This window comes from Watersipora subatra, chromosome 3, assembly GCF_963576615.1.
Source record: "Watersipora subatra chromosome 3, tzWatSuba1.1, whole genome shotgun sequence".
Lineage (NCBI taxonomy): Eukaryota > Metazoa > Bryozoa > Gymnolaemata > Cheilostomatida > Watersiporidae > Watersipora > Watersipora subatra.
The window spans coordinates 52,416,460-52,432,177 of NC_088710.1; the positions used below are offsets into that span (position 1 = coordinate 52,416,460).

The 15,718-nt window shown below is 35.4% G+C and overlaps 1 protein-coding gene across 1 annotated transcript; it reads right to left on the bottom strand.

The window, feature by feature from the left end:
* Positions 1 to 188: 188 nt before the first annotated feature.
* On the bottom strand, positions 189 to 13,989 carry LOC137390716 (DNA helicase MCM8-like). Its single transcript, XM_068077038.1, has 17 exons — positions 13,821 to 13,989; positions 13,522 to 13,604; positions 13,061 to 13,210; positions 12,733 to 12,865; positions 12,419 to 12,655; positions 11,482 to 11,625; positions 9,616 to 9,833; positions 8,361 to 8,528; positions 7,387 to 7,464; positions 6,958 to 7,095; positions 5,440 to 5,570; positions 5,011 to 5,149; positions 3,960 to 4,091; positions 3,712 to 3,777; positions 2,365 to 2,534; positions 1,387 to 1,561; positions 189 to 628 (listed from the first exon to the last, which is right to left on the bottom strand). The coding sequence occupies exons 1-17, from the start codon at positions 13,987 to 13,989 to the stop codon at positions 521 to 523; spliced, it is 2,439 nt and encodes an 812-aa protein (XP_067933139.1). The 3' UTR covers positions 189 to 520.
* Between the last annotated feature and the right edge of the window lie 1,729 nt (positions 13,990 to 15,718).

Genomic DNA, 15,718 nt, shown 5'->3' on the forward strand with positions numbered 1-15,718 from the left:
GAACTTTTCGCCACTTTTGCACCAGTTTTTACAAACTGATGCAAAAGCAATGATTTTTTGCACATGATCTCTTTACAAAGCTTCTTGTAGGAGAGCACTGACAGGTTGAACTGAAAATATGAACGCATCAGGAAGCCACTGGTCTTTGGTCAAGAGGCAATGTCTCAGAGCACATCATTTATATACAATAAAATAATATATATATATATATTTATCGAACGGCAAACAGTTTATTTGTATACAAAAATAAAATCAAAATAGAAACAAAATGTAGGTACAAAATAAACAATTTAACTTATGAACCGACTACATAACATAGAATATAATTATGAAACTGTGATAAAATTAAACATAATTAGGACACTCTTGGGCAGTGTTCAATGACCTTTAACATTGAAAATGGATCAATATGACAAGCACCTTGTAAAGCAGATCTCACACATTTGTTCACGTGGCATCGTAGCATCGATGAATGATTTGGCAGAAGTTAGCGATCAGCAGTCGACAGCGCAGTTGATAATCACACAGCCTGCAGCTGATATGTTGACCTGCCTTTCATGAGGAGAAATCCTTGCTGGTTGAGTGACTCAAGAAGAGTGTCAAAGTCCTTAACTCCTATACTGTACCGCTACAATAGTGTGCTGACAATCTTATCCTGTGCAACCACAGCCTTCTTCATATTCTCCATATAATATAGCACTTTCACAATTTATTCAAGGAAAAATGTGACAACAGTACTAACAACAGATTTTCTATGAACATGTTTTCCAATTCTTTGTTTTTGCATTCTTTTGTTAGTTTTAAGCAGTTTTTATAAATACATAAGACATTAAATATGTACATCTTGACATCTTCTGAGGCCACTGAAATTCAACTTATGAGACTTTTGCATAGCTAATAAACCGTCAGCTGTCATCGATTACAAGATTGTGTGACAAAGTTCCATTGACCCATCCGAATTCATCATTCTTATCTATCAACATCAGTGTGCTAGCAAATTCTTAGCTAACACAAAATGATTGTTAAAAAGGCATAACATAAGATAGTGAGACAATGTAGTTGCTGATTTTAACATCAAGGTCGAAATGATGTTATAATTTTGTAAATAGTATTGTGAAAAAATGACCAGATCTACCTGAATAAATTAAAAAAACTACTGTTGTTCCCATAAAAAATATACAAGAAATAATTTTTTTGTAAGCTGAAGCCCATTCACACAGTAGTACATGATTTATCAGCTTATATAATATAAAACATACTCAAACACAATATCTACATAGCTCTAAATAAACATTAACACAAAATAGAAAATCCAGTAAGGAAGTAATACGTATAATCAACTTGCTATGTGTGTGGTGAAGCGAACTAACATTGTGGAGTAATTACCTGAATGAGGGCTTTTATGTCCGCAACATTGAATATGTTGTTCATAGTAGCCTTGAATTGTCGCTGCATTGCGCTGAGCAGAGCCTTGCCGGCAGCCCTGTTAGACATACCTGAGCCATGTTGAGTACGAGTGAAGTCGAGAACACCTGTCTCATCTGAGTACGTGTCGACCATGCTGAGCATACAAACAACCATGATGACTAGCGACCAGCCGCAAAATATAAGGAAAAGTTATATATAAATATATATATAGATATATATATCCTAAAGTTACTTTTTCACACTTGAAATAATTGGACAACAAAATTTTTTAATAAGGCAATAGAGGTTTGTCAGTTATATGTTGAGCGTTTACAATGAATATGTATGGTTGATGATGCAAACACAACAGGAAATTCACAAGTAGCAAAATGCAACCTGCACCAGATAGCTCTTATCAAAACTCAATGAAACATTTGTGAGAATTAGAATTAATATTATACATAACAGTCGCGCATCCATTTTGTGTACAGAAAATACATAAGCAAAAAGGACTCAAATACCAAGTTTCCATATACCGATAGCATAGGTACGCCTGAGTACGCCGGTGCCAAGGAGCTATGCTAGGCTGACAAGCAGATCATGTTTTCATAGGGTGTTATAGTAGAGCAATGGTTGTGCGACGCTTTATGTCAAGGTTGTATCTTTAAGAGGTCAAGCGCGCACAAGTGCGATGCCGTTGGTTGCTAAGGCTATTTTCATAGAACAATGATGGCGCATCGCACTGTGTTTCACTTCCAAACAGCGACACCGAATCTTGAAAAGATGAGAGCGACACGGCTGATGGAATTGCAGCCCTGTATAGAGGTGTGTCATTACGTTATCGCTAAATGGAAACTTAGTAACTGATTAGCTGAAAATGAAAAAAATCAGATATTGAAATTTGGAGCAATATCAAAAGAATAAACAAACAGACCGATCAACAGGACAAATATTCACCTGTACTTCATTATTTCGATGATGTCCTGGGCATCCTGCCGAGTTGCTTCTTCTCGCAGCTCGATCTTGGCTTTTGCTTCTGTCAGTCGAACTAGCGATTCGAGCTGTCTTGTAGTGATGGGAGTCGAGTCTGACGAGTGATGTCGTCGCCGTAGTTCAATATAGAATTCCTGTTTAAACACAAATAGGTTCATTGAGGAGAGTCGACCTGACTAAATTTTTAAGGGCATACCACATCAACTTGCTGCATTTTTTAACTTGGCTATGTCATTAAATAAGATGAAAATTTGGAATTTTTATAATACATATCATCGTCTTAGGATAGTTTTACAAATTCGAGCTAATCAAAAACAAGCTCAAACTTTTTTTATAAGATTCTATAACGATGCTAATTTGGTGTTTTCAGCAGACGGAACATAAGATACAAGTGTTTTTGGTTAGATAACATTTCATAGCACACATGGGATTTGATATGTGCTAATCAATATAATTTTAGGATCTATCATGGGAATTTAATGGCTAAATAGAAAGTTCCGCCATTGGCCAGCATGTGAGATGGCAATATTGTTGGTGTTGAAATGCTGGGCACTTCAATTGTGTGTTTTATTTCATCAATTAGTAGAAATATAACATTAAGCAAAAATAAAGATATAGTTATACTATTGATTAGGTTAAACAAAATAATGAAGCTTATTTCCTACTTGTTAAGGCGTGATGAGCACTGCAGCTAGTCGAGGCGCTGGGCCACCAGGAATTGACAAACTTAAACAGCAGGTCTTCCCTCTAGGAATCTAGGCTTAACAAATGGCTTTTTTATATTAATTCTAAAACTAGTAAATGCAGAGGTTTTGCGTAAGTCTATTGGCAAACTGTTCTATTGTGATGGTACTCTGTATTTGATTGTTTGTTGACCTGAAGCAGTATAAAATAATGGTAAAGGTAGATTGGTTTCTAAAAATCTGGTGTTATAGTGTGAACCCTTCTTGGTTTCGTCATCACTTGAATAAAATTTTGAATGAGCTATCAAGAAAATTCTATACTGATTAAGTTTGTCAACATGCAACACAGACAGTTGAACAAACAAACAAAAAACAAACAAACAGAAGGATGAATTGTGAATGAATGTGTTGAAGCATTAAAAGACCAACATCAATATTTCAAATTTTAATGGAAAGACGTTGAGCTGATACATGACCTGACTCAAATTACAATGCTTATTCTGTCATACCGCAACTTATAATTAGTCACTTTTCAATCTCATGCAAACAAAATAGTCTGTTGCCGACTAAACAGTCATCTTAGTGCTTAGAAACTGAGGGAAGACTAATAAATGTAGAGTCTATATACCTGAATCACTTTAGCAGCCTCCTCAGATATCTTAGGGTATACATAGTCTCTGGCATAGCTTATATACTAAAACAAGATTGCAACGACGGAGTTGTCTGTCCACAATAAACAAAATTTAAATGAACAAATGATTGCAACCAAATATATAATATAATGTATAATATATAATGCACACATTTTCACACCTTTAAAACAATTTACAAATTTACAAAAACAATTTAAAAAGAAGTAAAGCTAACAGACGATACTTTGCGAAGCAGTGGAGGAGGCAGCAAATCCAATTTTTCCCCGGCACCTAGTTTGAGACGGCTACTCAATGATCTGCTCTCAGAGGAGTCCAAGTCAATTTGAGAAGGTCTTACAGAGCTAGTCTGACTGAGCTACAGCAGATAGGTGATGAAAATGTGATACCAACCTTGAAATAAAAATGTTGTGAACAAGCAATTGTTGGCATAAAAATAGAACTAGTTGGTCAAAGAATATGGTTGAGAACCCAAATATTAAAGCAAACTAATGATTAATTTTGGCATCTTAAAATATTGCAAAATGAGGTTTTACCTATTAATGTAATGCCCGCACACATGCTAGCACACACCTTATATTGTCGGGAGTTGGATTAAACTATTTATTTTTTAGTTTTCTATAAGAAAAATGGGTTTAGAAGATTGGGAATGTCCCCAATTTCTGAATGTCCTGATTTTGTCTGTTAAATTCTGGTGTGAGTCCCCAATTGCATGCATTTACAAGTACACATACACGCGTGTATGCTTGCACACACACCTTATATCTATAAATCTCAATGTTATAGATATAAGGTGTAGATTTTAAAAATATGAATCTATAAAATCCGAATTTATAAAATCCAAGCATGAAGAAGTTATTTCAGCGTAATGTTATTAACTCTTATGCCACACGTCATGTAGTTATTATTCACCGTTACAAACTGATTACACACACAGTAGCCAGTAAGAAAGCTTTCTTAAACAGAAACACTACAGTAATTGTCTAATAGACCATAACTCTCACACTCACTACTCTGATTCACTTTGGTACTAAATACGCAAGAATCAACCCAGTGATGTCATTTGACAACATAGGATTTAGTATTGGTAACATAAACACTCAGTTATGTGAGCTCAGACAAGATTTTTTTGATATAAAAAACATGTGTATTTAGTCGGAAGGGTCTTTGAAAGAGACAAGTTGATCGTGGATGTAATCTTATAATTTAAAAATAACACTAGCATACAAACATGGAGCAAAGGTATAGTATTAACATGACTGTGTATTATTACACACCGAAGTTAAATTTTGCTTGGATTGTTTGGTGCCATGTAAGGCCATCACATGCATAGAGAGTAGGGCATCCATCTCCTCATTTGGCTTATCCAACAGGATAAAAACGAGATCAAAGCGAGACAGCAACGGTCCGCTGAGCCTGGAATAACAAGAGGGAGAAGAGGTCAAAGCATCTCTCACAGGTGTATAATATCAACATCTTAGCCCATTGGTATCGGTATTATGAAAAGGTATTGATTGATATAACACATGACAATATTTCATCGTGTTTACACTATTCAAAAACACCCTTAACTAAAGTTGTAAGTCTTCATAGGTGTTGAATGCAAGTAGATAAAAAGGTGCATTCAACCAGACAAATATGATACTGGAGGGAAGGGTTATGTTAGCAGCATTAGATGCAGCACTGCATATGGACCATGCACTCACTTGAGGTTCTCAGAGACGGTCTTTGCTTTATTATAGTGACCTCCAATGGGGTTGGCAGCGGCTAAAATTGATGTCCGAGCAGGCAGACTGCAGACTATTCCAGCTTTGGCAATACTGATGCTCTGCTGTTCCTGCCATCAACAGGAACAGATATGAGGATTTGAAGGAAAATTACTAGGGATGATGTAGCTTTTATGTCCAAATTATTGCGGTGTGAGCAGAATTTACCTAGTACCGCACATGTTTGAAAACAATTAATTATCCATAGTTTTTCAACTTTTGTATAACTTGGCTGTGAACTAGTTAAAAATGAATTAAAACTTGTGTAAAAACAAAATCAAATTTGTCAAAGTTATGAATACAACACTTGGGTTGGTGAGAAGATAATGTCATGTTGTTTCTGCTTATTGAAGACCCAATGCTAATTTTAAGAGCAATATATGCATACAAATTTTTTATGATTATGGGCTAAACATTAGCATACGAATGAAAGACCGTAACCGATTTGAAGTAGATTATCTTGCCAATCAAATAGTATTTTAACCAAAATGTGAAAAAGGCCAATTTTCAAATTTCATAAGCTAGAGAGCTGTGTAGTATTTTAAAGTCCTAATTCATCCCATGATAGACTAAGGTTGACCCGCTATAAATGAGCTATGCCTTTTGTGGCTCAAAGTAAACAATTATTGGATAGCTTTCTTTACCAAATCGGTGTCGTAAACTTATATAGGTGGATATAATTTAATTTTTAAGCTTACAACTTTTATTTTTTTTCTAAAGGAAAGTCTTAAAAGCATGAGGGAAGCCAGATATACTAACTAGTGCAACTGTGTAGTACAATACCTTTTATAAAACTATGTTGTATAATTTCAATCCAACAGTTTTAAACTAAAAATATAACTTTATTGTTTTTGTTATGAACAACAAACTTACATTTCTATTAACTGAGCATAGTACATGCAGTTAAGAATACTTGGCATTACGTAATGCATAACGACGCTTTAATAAATGGAAAGATCGTAAGACCACATCAAATACTCTGATACTGATATATTGAGGAGACGATTTTAACTTTTACAATTTTTATGTAATGATAGTTGAGTGCTAATTATAATATTTTGTTGAAAGTTTAAGAGTTGAATTGTTTTTTCCTTGCTTGCTTCCTTAAAATAAGTTTTACCCACTACTGCAATATGACACTGCAAGAACTGATATTGGATAGTTAGACACTTTGAAGTAATGTGTAATATAAGTATATGATATATACAGTATATATCATATATGATTATATATAACACGATTCACTACTTACTGCAACTACAGACAACCACTTTGGGACATATGCGTGTCTGATTACAAATATTACCTCTCCTCGCATTTTATTCAACCAAAGCAGGTGCAAGCACTACATTTGTCTAAATAATGCTATAAAATAAAGACAATGAGATGGTGGAATTTGCCTGATCAACCCAGAGTGAGTTCTCCAAGTACATTTAAAAACCACTAACTAAAACCAACCATAGCTTCTAGCAGCGCTTGGTGTTGTTGGCCCATCTTGTCAAACTCGTCTATGCAGCAAGTTCCTTGGTCAGAGAGAACTAGTGCCCCAGCCTCTATGCTATAGTCACCTGAACCAGCTTCTTTAGTCAATGTCACCTGTGCGCGAGTACACAGACTCACCAGTTACAGTATATGCGTGTCTTGTGTGACAAATAGCAATGAGCAACATCTCTCTCAAGTCATTTCCTGTTGACTCGTTATGTTAATCCTCATAAACCAACCAGGTTCTAAATAGACTCTAGAGACATAACCATGAGCTCTAGAGACGCAACCATGAGCTCTAGAGAGGCAACCAGGCGTAATAAAAGCTATGAGACAAAAATTTTAGCCAAGCTTCAAGAAAAAAATAAAACAAAGCGGAAAGCATTAAGGGCAACTGATGAGTACCGTGAGGCCAGATGAAGTGGTTGTATTTCCACAAACATAAACACCACGTGGTGCAACAGCAGCAGCAGCCTGCAGCATCTAAAATGAATAGCTAGAAATATTATCAGCTATCAAATAGCCCTGACAGATATAATATAAAATACTTTACAAATGGATAAACTGTGAATGTCTATATTGCTCATACCAGAGTCGTATAGTTTCACAGAGTCCCGCGACTAACAGAAGCGTATACGGGAGCTCGCTCGATTCCAAACAAACAGGCCACGCCTACTATTTTTATATAAGTTATAATGGAGAGGTCGCGAAATTAATCAACAAAAACTACTCCCATTAGCAGTCACTTAAAAATTGATTGTTGTATCATGAACCATTTGAAAGAAAACAAAATTTCCTACAAAAAGCTGTTAATAACGTTTTTGTAAAAACGTAAAGTAAATGCAAAAAAGAGCGGTATTGAGAGCGAGGTATGAATATTCCATTAGAGATCAGTATGTCGATCCGGTTTGTTTGGAATCCGACGTTTTTGTTTCCGGTTTTGGTCGCGAGACGTTTTAAAGCTATGACTCTACCAGTACAGAGCTGTATAACTTCACAGAGTTTCGCTGCTAACGGATGCGCATATCAGAGCTCGCACGGCTCCAAACAAATAAGCCTCGCCCACTATTGTTTTATATAAATTATAATGGAGAGGCCGCAACACTAACCAACAAAAATTACTCCCATTGGCAGTCGCTCTGAAATTGATTGTTGTATTATACACCATTTGAAAAAAGACAAAACTCTCTATAGGAAACTACAAGTGATTTTTTGTAATAAAGTAAAGTAAATGCAAAAGAGTGAGATGTTGAGAGCGAGGTAAGAATATTCCATTAGAGATCAGTATGTCGATCGGGTTTGTTTAGAATCAAGCGTTTTTGTTTCCGGCTCTTGGTCACGGGACTCTGTGAAACTATACGGCTCTGGCTCATACATACCTGACTCTTTCCTAGACCGGGGTCTCCAACAACTAGGATGTGAGGATCTCCTCTAACAGGCACGTGCGTCCCGCTATCTAAATGCTTTTGGCATCCTCCAAATAGACCGAGGAGCAAACTAGCCTTCACCAATTCATGACCATATATGGAAGGGCAGAGGGAGTGTACCTGGCCAACATCAATTTGCACACAGAAATGAAACAGTATACCTAATAAAACAGAGCAATGCAGGAATAAAAATATGCATTTTCTACAATATGACATTAAATGAGAACAACACTAGGTGCATGAATACAATTCGCTAAATAAATTTTATCGCTTGCTTTACTAAAATGCAATAAATTAAACATTTAATTTGAAGTCTTTGTGCACATAGTCTAACAAAACAGTCCCTATTCATCTTTACCAAACAATTTGACAGAGTGAAGCATTGACAAGAAAAGTATGATTTTGAGCTATTGTGGAGATGCTTTGTGCATTGGCGAAATACTTGCTTTATAACAACTTGCAACAGGTGTAACTGCAATACCCTGATTGAAAAATTGATGTGGTGAAATTTTATTCTGGGACTATGTCATGAACGCTTGATGCAGGATAATCATGCATTTACAGGATGAAGCAAAAAGAGTTTAAAAAAGTTTATGATTTAGTCCAAAAGCATTATTGAGTATCTAACGACAGTTACATAAAAGACTGTAGAAAGCTTAACATCAAAGCACCTTGTATCAACTTGAATATATCATGTATGTTACAGGTAATATATACTGTAGTTGAATGGAACAAGATGGTTAGTAGTTTGGAAAACTTGAAAAAAAGAAAAAGGGGCAATTCTTAATATTACTTAAATTTTATGTAAGCTACATAAGCGACAAGACGATAACATAGAGCAATTCTCAGTATAAATGTTGGGGATATATTCTCACTATCATGTACAGCCGGTACATGTTAGCTTGTTTTCCATCGCAATAAAGTATGAGCTCTACTTTTACTATGCACATTTTCAGACATGATTTCACCAATTTAATGTGAGCGCTAAAAACAAACATATCAGCTGTGCTTTTTCCCTAATAGCAAATGCCACTTATGATTCTAGCAAAGTTTGCCAACTCCAACATGATTTGTTTCGTGTAACATCAATAGAATGATAATTAACAAACAGATTGTAATTTGTATGTACAATTGTGATAAGCAGTACATTAATAGGGAAAATATAACTTGCTTTAAAGAAAAATATGCTGCAGACCTAGTACCATACCAGTAGCTTGAAGATGTCCTCTTGTTCATGAATGGTTTGTATACAATAGAGATCTCTGGTACTCAACTCAAGAGCCCCCCGATCCTTCACCGTACTTCCTTCCTGTGACTCTCTCTCACCATCACCTCGCTCACTCAACGTCTTACGCGACGTTCGAGATAGAGAGTTGGCTCGCATGTTTAATGTAAAGGTACACTTATCTTTATTTTTTCCTTTGCCTATACGATAAACATAAAACTCTTCAATGTAACAATATAAAATAAATAGTATTTGATTCCCATTATACAATAACAAGATTCACTCCTTTTGTGTTACTGTCTACCAGTAACTCTAGACAAGGCATAAGACATCACCAATGCACTTATCATAAAACCTTGATTTGAACGCTATGGCGGTCTTATAGTGGCGCTTTATTAGAGGTGACATACAAATAAATGGTGGCATTGCATTATTCCAACACTTCATCAGAATCTTCGGAAGATAAATTTAGCTCTTTCATGGGCGAATAGAATGTTGCCTATATTTGCACTCTCTTTCGGGCAGAGAGACATTAACCCTTTTTGACTGCAAGAAATCTGCTGACTTACTTCTAACTTGTCATAGATCTCTAAATAAATGTGCACGGTGAAGCTAATGCATGTCTTTACCAGTTGATATCTATGGCTTGCAATTAACCTACGATGATCTTATAGCATGCATTGCAATTTGTTAGAGCTTTCAAATTATTTATGTCGTTCTAAATTTGAAGGCATATTTTCATTTTATAGCTATATTCAATAAAGTTACATAAAAGCTCATTGCACTCATTCCTATGTTTCCTAAAGTTTGAAGAGGAGAGGAAGAGTAGTTATGAGCGTCGATCCATTGTAAGCCAATTTTATATATCTGCAATGATGCTATCAAATAATATGCTATAAACCTGCAAGATTATAAGTTATATAATAAATAATCTATCAAATGCTACAAATATATATTCAAAAACAAGCGACATAAACAAGCAATATTTATAATATATTCAGAAACAAAAATTAACACTTAAACCAAAATATTACCATCATTTGCTCGGCCAGTTGCATTCTAATTGCTGCCTTCGTTTGAAATCATTTCATATTCTTCTTGCTGTTCAATACCTTCTACAGTATCTTCTGACCTCAACTCCTCCGCTGCACAGCTGAGCTAGTCGATATTAGCGTCAAAACTATTTTTTAGCGGAGCACAACCTTTTACGCGATACAATTTACACTTCTCGCGCATATAAAGAGAAACCTTGTGTAATCAAAATAACCTCAAAATTTCAGCCTCACAATACGTAGTAAAACTGATTCAACCATAAATGCGCAAAACCTTTTTCACATACATCGAAGAATCAAGACCGTGTTAAACAAGGAACTAATATTTGCCTGATACAGTTACTAATTCTTTCTATGATTGCGTTTAAAGTTTTAACAAAAAAACTGTAAATAATTGAAGTTGAAAAACTGACTTAGATATGAACAGAAACAATGAATGAATTGTTATTGATGTAATCAAGTCATCATTAGTCAATAGGACACTGTCCTACTGATCCCTTGCTATTATGGGTCCGTAAAGATCAAGAATGTCAAATATTGGCGGTCAAATAGAAGTGGTTTTCAATTAAAGGGTGACGCTCTATTTTCTAATCTTTCTCCCATGGTGGCGCTCATATAGAGGTGGCATTCAAATACAGGTTTTATGGTACTTATAATGATATTTAAGAAAATCCACAATCATTAAATGCGGCGGCAATAAATAGATTACACAACTAAGTACTATTATAGACAACGAATGGCAACTTCAAAACGCCAGCAACTACAAACAATGACTAAAGGAATTTCATATTTGTACCTTGATCCTGTGTAGCAACTTGCACAAGGCCACACACAGTCACGGAATCGCCTGGAACACAGCTTCCTGTCAAGTCTGCTGTGAGCTCACAATCTACCGTGCGTGGCACACGACCACTATCGCCATCTCCTATCATCATAGTCTCTTACAAAAACATGAACATTTGGCAGGTCATTGGGAAATCCAAATATAGTGAGTGAACTTTAAAAAATCATTGATAAAAATTAAAGTGTGACTAATAATTTTTAATGAATGCTGTTGAAAATGTTGAGGCAACTTTGACAAAATGTTAGTAACCTGTAGACCAGCTATTGCCAAATGGCGGATCCAGATCCGGATCTCTATAGCTTTTTTGTGGATCTTTCAAGTTGGCTGTCCAAAAATATTTTTAAAGTATTTAAAAAAAAATTGGTTTAAAAAGTTCTTGTAAACTCTTCTTAGCATTTTTGTAAACTCATTGTTTTCAGCAATGAATTTTGTAAGAAACAATCATAGAACACGACTCACAAATACTCCTTTTCATGAACTTTAAGAGTCGCTGTAAGTAGCAGGAAATCATGTTTTGATAGTATTGTGCAGTCAAAGCCCACTTATCATTTTTCTCACTGATATCAGGCATTTATTACAGCACATTCATTCACTGATTTGTAGTCAAATTACGTATTTAATCAAAGTTTTTAAAAATTGTATTTGGGGCTTTTTTTAAAGATATACACAAATAATTGCATGTTTATATATAGCACAAAAGAAAAATGCGCATCTTCAGCTCGTTGTGGATCTTTAATTTGTTAGATTTGGCTGTAACGGATCATGATCAAAATCATTTAGCCATCCCTGCTGTAGACTAAACACAATTCCAAACATAGTTGAGCTTACATGATTTGACAATACGAATTCAAGTGAATTATCTAAAGTGCAAGTGAATTATCTAACATACCTTGCAGACGAATCTGCTGCCAGTCGATAGTCTTAGTAAGAGAGTGACCGCGGAGTGGAGTGAACATATGGCCCGTGCAGCCAGGCAGTGTGCAAACAGTAGGCGTTCGATACTGTCCATCCGTCAGACGTATTGAAAAGATATGGTCACAAGAGCTACATTGAAATGCCATCCTCGTACAAAAGGGCTTAACAGAACCTAGTCGAGCTACTGTTCCTTTGAGAGTAATAAACTTTCCTAAAAAGACATGAGAAATAAAGCGCGTGAAAACAGCCAACAGCTAACAGTTCTAATCAATCAGTCAAACAGTGTACCATAATAGGAAGCTTTGAGGCTGTGAAATGGTACAGGTGGCCCAATGTCACGCAGACGTATGACGATATAAGGCAGGGGAAGGATGAGGCCATCTACATTGGCAGCAGATGTTCTCTGCTGCTGATCCACTACCTGCAAAATATATAATTTTCAGCCAAGGAAAACAAATGTGTGTAATAATTTACTTTGGTGTTACACTGTTTCATCATTCTGAATACATTTATACAAATCTCAAAAAGTTTATCGTATTTGTATGCAGCTCTAAAAACTATTTTAAAAGGAACAAACTATCTCATGAATGCCACACAATAGTTAGAAAAAATTCACCTTAGTGAATGCCACACCGGCAGCACTCAGGAACAGCTCTGACCGGTCTCTGATCAAAGAAGGCAAATCTTCCACAGCTTCCATTAAATGCTTATTATGCACTATTTGTTGATAGTCCAAGTCGTGGTGACCAGCCTGTTCCAAGGCTTCCTGAAGTGAAACAGACTTAAGAACATGGCAGTTTACGAAAGTAAAAAGCAGTTTAGATTGACCTAAAATACATGTTTACATAATCAAAAAATCTTCATGGCAAACAGATGTACAAAAATGTGTATTAAACCTAATAAATATCATGAAGATTTTTCAAAAACAGATTAATTAAACAAATGCTCTAATGACATTTGTTTTGGAGGGAAAAACTAAAGAAATTGATTCATTTTCTTTTGAAAGCTCTCTTAGTGTATGTAAAAGAAAGCAATATACTTAATTGAAGGAAAATTTTTATTATCAACATCACTTACAACATCAATGTAGCCAAGAGTGGACTCAAAAAATGTTTCCAATAGTTGCACGAGTCTTGCACTCTCACTCACAGGGTTGAAACCTGCAAACAGAACAGATATAAAGTTTCTTGAAAGTGGCAGTGGCTAAACTCTCAGGTTTACTTAATAAGGTCCCCATCAAAGTTTACCATCGAATTTGAAAATGCTGCTCCATAACTCATTAGCTTCCATCAAAAATGCCATAAAAGGAACCTCTAAGGGAAGTGCTGTGAGTCATGTTATGAAAACGGATCAACTGATAAGGATATGAGAGCTACCTTCAGAAGGAAAATATTCACACCAAAGGTCATAAGGGCAGGAAGCTGCCTGTTGTCTATCAACACCCTGAGAAGGTTGTGATTGGGTAGTTAAGTTCCTTCTTCCACTAGACTGCCAACGACCTGCACGGCCTCTCCACGGTCTCCACTGACGCCCTCGACCACTCATCTTTTCCGAGACAATAACTCAGCAAATTGGTGACTGCAAACAATACATCAAAGTAGTCAGTGTGTATACACCGAAAATACGATGTCCAAAATGAGACTTCTCCCCCGGAAGGTGACAGGCCGCAATATTCAGTTGTTAAAAATCTGACTTTCATGATGAATGCACAAGACATACCACCTAGTGTCAACATCACTGATGGCTCGCAAAAACATTACTTCAATTTAAAAAATTGAACAGAACTAAACAAAACTTTTTAAAGATTTCCACCAGCATAAAAGTCAGAAATACAAATCAAATAGAACAAAAACAAATGTATTGTAAATACTATTAGCAACTACTCCCAGTTTGAAAAAGCAAATAATAAAAAACTCTCAAATTAGCTTTGAACTTGCTTACCTAACACAACCATTCAAAAAATTAGTGTAGCAGTGTTAAAGAATCTGTCTAAGAAATTGGAGCTAACTTAATCCAAAGAGATTTAGAAAACAAATATAAACTTGCATAGCGAGGCTAAACTATTGCGATGTAATATTTTAAATTCAAATGACAGCTGATCAGATATGTTCTATAAGCTTTTGTCTTACACAAAAGAGAGTAACTACTGATTGAGGCACTACTTTTATATTTAATTGATACTCTTCTAAAATCCCCTATTTCAAAAGCTGCTTTTGATTATTAAACGCCTTAGCTGATATCCTGTGAAAATATAAACCAGACGATGTGTACAATGCTGATGAAATAGGCCAATTCTTTAGAATGCTACCTAATAAAACTTTTACGTTTTTACTTTCTCAGGGCCACCAACTACTGCAAGAGTTGTTCAAATTATGTTGCGATAGTAGTACAAAATTCATTAGTTAAAACTATAGTATGCAAATAACTAAGCTATTTTTTTGTCAATGTTAGTTGCAAATGTATTTTTATTGAAAAAGAAATTGGCAACTGCTCGTTATTGGATACTCACTCGATATTGATCATTAGAAAATTTGGCATCTATTGGTATATGGTTGTCTTCAACAAAAGTCTACCAGCAAATGTCCCTTTAAAATGTGAGATGGTTTCAGAACTTCTGACGGCACTTTATGTTGATGAGCATTCGATTATAAAACATATATGTATTACTTACTACAGTTACTATATTATTACTTACCTACCATTCTCTACCTCACTGCGGTGTTGCTGCTAAAAATACTGATGTTAATATGCACGTTCTTAATATTTACTAATCATTGTTTTCGGCTTTCAGTTCATCGGAAAAAGCAAGCTAAAATGCATAATAAAGGTACTGCAAAATGTGTAGAAATGTTTTTGCAATGAATAAAAGTTCAAAATTAAAATAAGCGGAGTTGTCTTCACAATCAGGAAACAAATCCATATCATTTTTAAATCCAAAGTTTCATATCTAAATTTATTGGGTTGGTTCCCTTAGGTCAGTAATGAGAGGTTTGGCTGTATAACACAGTACAACAAAACAAAACAATAAAGCAAAGATAACTAATGCATTGGGTCAAGTCAGTAAAACAAACATGATTATTGTAGTTATCAGTCCCATCCATGGCTAATGGTGGTAGTCTGGCACCAAAAACAGCCAAGAGAAAACTGTAGAAGAAGCTACTAAGTTTCATGATAAGCTACAGCGCATTACAGTAAAGTAGCGTCTGATAAATGAGGTGTTATCACTGCACCAAGTGCGACAAGAAATCTAAATTTCACTCAGTTATTTGGAATG

Coding starts and splice junctions, on each gene's coding strand:
- LOC137390716 (XM_068077038.1), bottom strand. CDS start 13,989: ATGAGTGGTCGAGGGCGTCAGTGGAGACCGTGGAGAGGCCGTGCAGGT. Junction 13,211..13,521: donor CTCTTGGCTACATTGATGTT/GTAAGTGATGTT, acceptor GTTTCACTTCAG/GAAGCCTTGGAACAGGCTGG. Junction 5,571..6,957: donor AAGCGCTGCTAGAAGCTATG/GTTGGTTTTAGT, acceptor TGTTGATGGCAG/GAACAGCAGAGCATCAGTAT.